The sequence below is a fragment of the Oncorhynchus masou genome, chromosome 3 (assembly GCF_036934945.1).
Source record: "Oncorhynchus masou masou isolate Uvic2021 chromosome 3, UVic_Omas_1.1, whole genome shotgun sequence".
NCBI lineage: Eukaryota > Metazoa > Chordata > Actinopteri > Salmoniformes > Salmonidae > Oncorhynchus > Oncorhynchus masou.
In genome coordinates, this window is record NC_088214.1 from 1,041,701 (window position 1) to 1,051,700 (window position 10,000).

Below are 10,000 nucleotides of genomic sequence, written 5' to 3' on the forward strand. Positions count from 1 at the left end.
CCTCATTACTATCTGATACCCCTGTATATAGCCTCATTACTACCTGGTACCCCTGTATATAGCCTAATTACTACCTGATACCCCTGTATATAGCCTCATTACTACCTGGTACACCTGTATATAGCCTCATTACTACCTGGTACCCCTGTATATAGCCTCATTACTACCCTGATACCCCTGTATATAGCCTCATTACTACCTGGTACCCCTGTATATAGCCTCATTACTACCTGGTACCCCTGTATATAGCCTCATTACTAACCTGGTACCCCTGTATATAGCCTCATTACTACCTGGTACAACTGTATATAGCCTCATTACTACCTGATACCCCTGTATATAGCCTCGTTACTAACCTGATACCCCTGTATATAGCCTCATTACTACCTGGTACCCCTGTATATAGCCTCATTACTAACCTGTACTCCCATTACTACCTGGTACCCCTGTATATAGCCTCATTACTACCTGGTACCCCTGTATATAGCCTCATTACTACCTGATACCCCTGTATATAGCCTCGTTACTAACCTGATACCCCTGTATATAGCCTCATTACTACCTGGTACCCCTGTATATAGCCTCATTACTAACCTGTACTCCCATTACTACCTGGTACCCCTGTATATAGCCTCATTACTACCTGGTACCCCTGTATATAGCCTCATTACTAACCTGTACTCCCATTACTACCTGATACCCCTGTATATAGCCTCATTACTACCTGGTACCCCTGTATACAGCCTCATTACTACCTGGTACTCCTGTATATAGCCTCATTACTACCTGGTACCCCTGTATATAGCCTCATTACTACCTGGTACCCCTGTATATAGCCTCATTACTAACCTGTACTCCCATTACTACCTGATACCCCTGTATATAGCCTCATTACTACCTGGTACCCCTGTATATAGACTCATTACTACCTGATACCCCTGTATATAGCTTAATTAATACCTGGTACCCCTGTATATAGCTTAATTACTACCTGGTACCCCTGTATATAGCCTCGTTACTAACCTGATGCCCCTGTATATAGCCTCATTACTACCTGGTACCCCTGTATATAGCCTCATTACTAACCTGATACCCCTGTATATAGACTCATTACTAACCTGATACCCCTGTATATAGCCTCATTACTACCCTGATACCCCTGTATATAGCCTCATTACTAACCTGATACACCCTGTATATAGCCTCATTACTAACCTGTACTCCCATTACTAACCTGGTACCCCTGTATATAGCCTCATTACTATCTGGTACCCCTGTATATAGCCTCATTACTAACCTGATACCCCTGTATATAGCCTCATTACTAACCTGTACTCCCATTACTAACCTGGTACCCCTGTATATAGCCTCATTACTAACCTGATACCCCTGTATATAGCCTCATTACTAACCTGATACCCCTGTATATAGTCTCATTACTAACCAGTACCCCTGTATATAGCCTCATTACTAACCTGGTACCCCTGTATATAGCCTCATTACTACCTGATACCCCTGTATATAGCCTCATTACTAACCTGATACACCCTGTATATAGCCTCATTACTAACCTGTACTAGCCTCATTACTAACCTGGTACCCCTGTATATAGCCTCATTACTATCTGGTACCCCTGTATATAGCCTCATTACTACCTGGTACCCCTGTATATAGCCTCATTACTACCTGGTACCCCTGTATATAGCCTCATTACTACCTGGTACCCCTGTATCAAATTACTACCTGATACCCCTGTATATAGCCTCATTACTAACCTGGTACCCCTGTATATAGCCTCATTACTAACCTGTACTACAGCACATCAATTTGGCACCAGTACTCCCTGTGCCTGGTACCCCTGTATATAGCCTCATTACTACCTGGTACCCCTGTATATAGCCTCATTACTACCTGGTACCCCTGTATATAGCCTCATTACTACCTGGTACCCCTATATATAGCCTCATTACTACCTGGTACCCCTGTATATAGCCTCATTACTACCTGGTACCCCTGTATATAGCCTCATTACTAACCTGTACATTACAGCCATCAAATTGGCACCAATTACTCCCTGTGCCTGGTACCCCTGTATATAGCCTCATTACTACCTGGTACCCCTGTATATAGCCTCATTACTACCTGGTACCCCTGTATATAGCCTCATTACTACCTGGTACCCCTGTATATAGCCTCATTACTACCTGGTACCCCTGTATATAGCCTAATTACTACCTGGTACCCCTATATAGCCTCATTACTACCTGGTACCCCTGTATATAGCCTCATTACTACCTGGTACCCCTGTATATAGCCTCATTACTGCCTGGTACCCCTGTATATAGCCTCATTACTACCTGGTACCCCTGTATATAGCCTCATTACTAACCTGATACACCCTGTATATAGCCTCATTACTAACCTGTACTCCCATTACTAACCTGGTACCCCTGTATATAGCCTCATTACTATCTGGTACCCCTGTATATAGCCTCATTACTAACCTGATACCCCTGTATATAGCCTCATTACTAACCTGTACTCCCATTACTAACCTGGTACCCCTGTATATAGCCTCATTACTAACCTGATACCCCTGTATATAGCCTCATTACTAACCTGATACCCCTGTATATAGTCTCATTACTAACCAGTACCCCCTGTATATAGCCTCATTACTAACCTGGTACCCCTGTATATAGCCTCATTACTACCCTGATACCCCTGTATATAGCCTCATTACTAACCTGATACACCCTGTATATAGCCTCATTACTAACCTGTACTCCCATTACTAACCTGGTACCCCTGTATATAGCCTCATTACTATCTGGTACCCCTGTATATAGCCTCATTACTACCTGGTACCCCTGTATATAGCTTAATTAATACCTGGTACTCCCTGTATATAGCCTCATTACCAACCTGTACTCAAATTACTACCTGATACCCCCTGTATATAGCCTCATTACTAACCTGGTACCCCTGTATATAGCCTCATTACTAACCTGTACTACAGCACATCAATTTGGCACCAGTACTCCCTGTGCCTGGTACCCCTGTATATAGCCTCATTACTACCTGGTACCCCTGTATATAGCCTCATTACTACCTGGTACCCCTGTATATAGCCTAATTACTACTTGGTACCCCTATATATAGCCTCATTACTACCTGGTACCCCTGTATATAGCCTAATTACTACTTGGTACCCCTATATATAGCCTCATTACTAACCTGTACTACAGCACATCAAATTGGCACCAATACTCCCTGTGCCTGGTACTCCTGTATATAGCCTCATTACTACCTGGTACCCCTGTATATAGCCTCATTACTACCTGGTACCCCTGTATACAGCCTCATTACTACCTGGTACCCCTGTATATAGCCTCATTACTACCTGGTACCCCTGTATATAGCCTAATTACTACTTGGTACCCCTATATATAGCCTCATTACTACCTGGTACCCCTGTATATAGCCTCATTACTACCTGGTACCCCTGTATATAGCCTCATTACTGCCTGGTACCCCTGTATATAGCCTCATTACTACCTGGTACCCCTGTATATAGCCTCATTACTAACCTGATACACCCTGTATATAGCCTCATTACTAACCTGTACTCCCATTACTAACCTGGTACCCCTGTATATAGCCTCATTACTATCTGGTACCCCTGTATATAGCCTCATTACTAACCTGATACCCCTGTATATAGCCTCATTACTAACCTGTACTCCCATTACTAACCTGGTACCCCTGTATATAGCCTCATTACTAACCTGATACCCCTGTATATAGCCTCATTACTAACCTGATACCCCTGTATATAGTCTCATTACTAACCAGTACCCCCTGTATATAGCCTCATTACTAACCTGGTACCCCTGTATATAGCCTCATTACTACCCTGATACACCCTGTATATAGCCTCATTACTAACCTGATACCCCTGTATAAAGCCTCATTACTACCTGGTACCCCTGTATATAGCCTCATTACTATCTGATACCCCTGTATATAGCCTCATTACTACCTGGTACCCCTGTATATAGCCTCATTACTACCTGATACCCCTGTATATAGCCTCATTACTACCTGGTACCCCTGTATATAGCCTCACTACTACCTGATACCCCTGTATATAGCCTCATTACTACCTGGTACCCCTGTATACAGCCTCATTACTACCTGGTACCCCTGTATATAGCCTAATTACTACCTGGTACCCCTGTATATAGCCTAATTACTAACCTGTACTCCCATTACTACCTGGTACCCCTGTATATAGCCTCATTACTACCCTGATACCCCTGTATATAGCCTCATTACTACCCTGATACCCCTGTATATAGCCTCATTACTAACCTGATACCCCTGTATATAGCCTAATTACTACCTGATACCCCTGTATATAGCCTCATTACTACCTGATACCCCTGTATATAGCCTCATTACTAACCTGATACCCCTGTATATAGCCTAATTACTACCTGATACCCCTGTATATAGCCTCATTACTAACCTGATACCCCTGTATATAGCCTCATTACTACCTGATACCCCTGTATATAGCCTCATTACTAACCTGGTACCCCTGTATATAGCCTCATTACTATCTGGTACCCCTGTATATAGCCTCATTACTACCTGATACCCCTGTATATAGCCTCATTACTACCTGGTACCCCTGTATATAGCCTCATTACTACCTGGTACCCCTGTATATAGCCTCATTACTAACCTGATACCCCTGTATATAGCCTCATTACTACCTGGTACCCCTGTATATAGCCTCATTACTACCTGGTACCCCTGTATATAGCCTCATTTCTACCTGGTACTCCTGTATATAGTCTCATTACTACCTGGTACCCCTGTATATAGCCTCATTACTAACCTGATACCCCTGTATATAGCCTCATTACTACCTGGTACCCCTGTATATAGCCTCATTACTACCTGGTACCCCTGTATATAGCCTCATTACTACCTGGTACCCCTGTATATAGCCTCATTACTATCTGGTACCCCTGTATATAGCCTCATTACTACCTGGTACCCCTGTATATAGCCTCATTACTAACCTGTACTCCCATTAATACCTGGTACCCCTGTATATAGCCTCATTACTATCTGGTACCCCTGTATATAGCCTCATTACTACCTGGTACCCCTGTATATAGCCTCATTACTAACCTGTACTCCCATTACTACCTGGTACCCCTGTATATAGCCTCATTACTAACCTGATACCCCTGTATATAGCCTCATTACTAACCTGATACCCCTGTATATAGCCTCATTACTACCTGGTACCCCTGTATATAGCCTCATTACTACCTGATACCCCTGTATATAGCCTCATTACTACCTGGTACCCCTGTATATAGCCTAATTACTACCTGGTACCCCTGTATATAGCCTCATTACTACCCTGATACCCCTGTATATAGCCTCATTACTACCTGGTACCCCTGTATATAGCCTCATTACTACCTGGTACCCCTGTATATAGCCTCATTACTAACCTGATACCCCTGTATATAGCCTCATTACTAACCTGGTACCCCTGTATATTGTGTTACTGCTTGCTTTTAAACTGCAGTGACCCTACGGGACATGACCCGCCAAACCGCACTTCTTAACACCCGCCCCCTTAACCCAAAAGCCAGCTGCACCAAAGGAAACAGAGGAAACACCGTTCAACTGACGACCGAGGTCAGCCTGCAGGCCCCCGGCCCGCCACAAGGAGTCCCTAGAGCGCGATGAGCAAAGCAAAGCCCCCCCGGCCAAACCCAGACGACGATGGGCCAATTGTGAGCCACCCTATGGGACTCCCGGTCACGTCCGGTTGTGACACAGCCAGGGATCAAACCCGGGTCTGTAGTGACGCCTCAAGCACTGCGATGCAGTGCCTCAGACCACTGTGCCACTGAGGAGGCCCTTTTCGACATAAGAACAAATCAACCCGGTCGGTCACAAATGTGCCCATGCGGCTCGCTTTGATCTAAAAAACGCAATTCGCAAAACGCAAAAAAAAAGCAGGTTCCACATTACTACAAGACAACACAGCTCAAACAAGTATGATGGTCTTGTAAGTATAGGAGCAAAGGTTGCTTTCATATAACTTAAAAAACAGCTATAAAAAGGTATTGGAATGGGATTAGTGTGGTGTGTGAAGAGTCCAATGCTTGAACTTGTATGTGGTACAAATGCCATTAATTGTGGGAGTACCTCCACTATGAGTAGGAGTTAGGCTGTTTGAGAAGGTTTGCCAACACCTTGTTTGAAGAACAATACACCAACATAGCTACTGTAGTAGGTCAGAGCATTGGGCTTTAGAACAATGTCTACTTCTCATAGTTGTTTGTTTCTAATGCATTAAGGTGTCTGTAATAGAATAAATGTAGACATTAATAAATGTATTTCTATAGCTTCCAACATATTCTTTACAATGGTGAGGGGAGAGCCAAGCTGGAGACACGGTGGCTTCCAAACCGTGCCCCTTGTCAATCATCTAGTGCATATATAATGCATTGGGCACAACCATGACGCAATCCAATCTGCACTCACTTCTTTCTCACTTTGAAACTACGGTACAGCGAAGCCTCATCATTACCACAATTACTATCTGAGAGATTGTTTTCCTAGTCGCATAAAATACATGGTCGCAAAGCAAAATATTTTGTCACATATGCAACCAGATTGGTCTTACTTTAGAGCGCTGCATAGAGTAATAGAAAGGAGTATATATATATATATATATATATATATATATATATATATATATATATATATATATAGAGAGAGAGAGAGAGAGAGAGAGAGGGAGAGAGACAGAGAGAGAGAGACAGAGAGAGAGAGAGAGACAGACAGAGAGAGAGAGAAAGAGAGAGAGAGAGAGAGAGAGAGAGAGAGAGAGAGAGAGACAGAGAGAGAGAGAGAGAGAGAGACGGTGTGACTCACGTCCAGGCCAGCGTCTCCAGGCTCTCCGTCATCTCCTTTAGGTCCTGGGGTTCCCTTTCCACCCTAAAGGTCAAAAGCCAGGGGTCAGAAACCTCTGGATAATTCAGTCAATAGCAGACCAGACCACAAAAGTGGCCAATTTTCAAGTCTGAGATAAAGACGGTTGTTTCCCACCACACACAGATTAATGGACACTATTCCATACTTTAAGGTTCTGGTCCACAGAGCAGTGCACTACGTGGGAAAAGAGTGAAACAATCCCTCATGGTCAGGGACTGGAAACAATCCCTCATGGTCAGGGACTGGAAACAATCCCTCATGGTCAGGGACTGGAAACAATCCCTCATGGTCAGGGACTGGAAACAATCCCTCATGGTCAGGGTCTGGGAACAGTTCCTCATGGTCAGGGACTGGAAACAGTTCCTCATGGTCAGGGACTGGGAAACAGTTCCTCATGTCTCAGGGTCTGGAAACAATCCCTCATGGTCAGGGACTGGAAACAATACCTCCTGGTCAGGGACTGGAAACAATACCTCCTGGTCAGGGACTGGAAACAATCCCTCATGGTCAGGGACTGGAAACAGACCCTCATGGTCAAGGACTGGAAACAGACCCTCATGGTCAAGGACTGGAAACAGACCCTCATGGTCAAGGACTGGAAACAGACCCTCGTGGTCAGGGACTGGAAACAGACCCTCATGGTCAAGGACTGGAAACAGCCCCTCGTGGTCAGGGACTGGAAACAATACCTCCTGGTCAGGGACTGGAAACAATCCCTCATGGTCAGGGACTGGAAACAGTCCCTCATGGTCAGGGTCTGGAAACAGACCCTCATGGTCAGGGACTGGAAACAATCCCTCATGGTCAGGGACTGGGAACAGTTCCTCATGGTCAGGGACTGGAAACAGTCCCTCATGGTCAGGGACTGGAAACAATCCCTCATGGTCAGGGACTGGAAACAGTCCCTCATGGTCAGGGACTGGAAACAATCCCTCATGGTCAGGGACTGGAAACAGAACCTCATGGTCAGGGACTGGAAACAGTTCCTCATGGTCAGGGACTGGAAACAATCCCCCATGGTCATGGTCAGGGAAACAGTTCCTCATGGTCAGGGACTGGAAACAGACCCTCATGGTCAGGGACTGGAAACAGACCCTCATGGTCATGGACTGGAAACAGTTCCTCATGGTCAGGGACTGGAAACAGACCCTCATGGTCAGGGACTGGAAACAGACCCTCATGGTCAGGGACTGGAAACAGACCCTCATGGTCAGGGACTGGAAACAGTTCCTCATGGTCAGGGACTGGAAACAGACCCTCGTGGTCAGGGACTGGAAACAGACCCTCATGGTCAGGGACTGGAAACAATCCCCCATGGTCATGGTCAGGGAAACAGTTCCTCATGGTCAGGGAAACAGTTAATTATGGGGCGGCAGGGTAGCCTATTGGTTAGAGCGTTGGACTAGTAACCGAAAGGTTGCAAGTTCAAATCCCCGAGCTGACAAGGTACAAATCTGTCGTTCTGCCCCTGAACAGGCAGTTAACCCACTGTTCCTAGGCCGTCATTGAAAATAAGAATTTGTTCTTAACTGACTTGCCTAGTAAAATAAAGGTAAAATAAAAAAAATGGTCAGGGACTGTATACAGTTCCTCATGGTCAGGCACTGGAAACAGACCCTCATGGTCAGGGACTGGAAACAGACCCTCATGGTCAGGGACTGGAAACAGACCCTCATGGTCAGGGACTGGAAACAGACCCTCATGGTCAGGGACTGGAAACAGACCCTCATGGTCAGGGACTGGAAACAATCCCTCATGGTCAGGGACTGGAAACAGTTCCTCATGGTCAGGGACTGGAAACAGACCCTCATGGTCAGGGACTGGAAACAATCCCTCATGGTCAGGGACTGGAAACAGTTCCTCATGGTCAGGGACTGGAAACAGTTCCTCATTGTTTCAGTAACACTGGTCACCATGACTCATTGTTCCAGTAACACTAGTCACCATGACTCATTGTTCCAGTAACACTAGTCATCATGACTCATTGTTCCAGTAACACTAGTCACCATGACTCATTGTTCCAGTAACACTGGTCACCATGACTCATTGTTCCAGTAACACTAGTCATCATGACTCATTGTTCCAGTAACACTAGTCATCATGACTCATTGTTCCAGTAACACTAGTCACCATGACTCATTGTTCCAGTAACACTGGTCACCATGACTCATTGTTCCAGTAACACTGGTCATCATGACTCATTGTTCCAGTAACACTAGTCATCATGACTCATTGTTCCAGTAACACTAGTCACCATGACTCATTGTTCCAGTAACACTGGTCACCATGACTCATTGTTCCAGTAACACTGGTCACCATGACTCATTGTTCCAGTAACACTAGTCACCATGACTCATTGTTCCAGTAACACTGGTCACCATGACTCATTGTTCCAGTAACACTAGTCACCATGACTCATTGTTCCAGTAACACTAGTCACCATGACTCATTGTTCCAGTAACACTAGTCATCATGACTCATTGTTCCAGTAACACTAGTCACCATGACTCATTGTTCCAGTAACACTGGTCACCATGACTCATTGTTCCAGTAACACTAGTCATCATGACTCATTGTTCCAGTAACACTAGTCATCATGACTCATTGTTCCAGTAACACTAGTCACCATGACTCATTGTTCCAGTAACACTGGTCACCATGACTCATGGTTCCAGTAACACTGGTCACCATGACTCATTGTTCCAGTAACACTGGTCACCATGACTCATTGTTCCAGTAACACTGGTCACCATGACTCATTGTTCCAGTAACACTGGTCATCATGACTCATTGTTTCAGCTGTGATAGTGTGAGTCACGCATTGGTCCTGATTCAGAGGTGAGATGTCACACCCTGGTCGAAGTATATTGTGTTGTCTTCATTTATTTGGTCAGGCCAGGGTGTGACATGGGTTTATTGTGGTGTGTTTTGTCTTGGGGTTTTGTTAGGTATTGGGTGTGTGGCA

General features: G+C 44.9%; 1 protein-coding gene across 1 annotated transcript in view; it reads right to left on the bottom strand.

The window, feature by feature from the left end:
* LOC135508576 (collagen alpha-1(VI) chain-like) overlaps positions 1-10,000 on the bottom strand; it is an 83,234-nt gene that overhangs the window by 28,597 nt on the left and 44,637 nt on the right. The window contains exon 23 of the mRNA XM_064928849.1: positions 6,976-7,038. Within this exon, the coding sequence (XP_064784921.1) occupies positions 6,976-7,038 (63 nt within the window). The remainder of the gene's footprint in view (positions 1-6,975; positions 7,039-10,000) is intronic.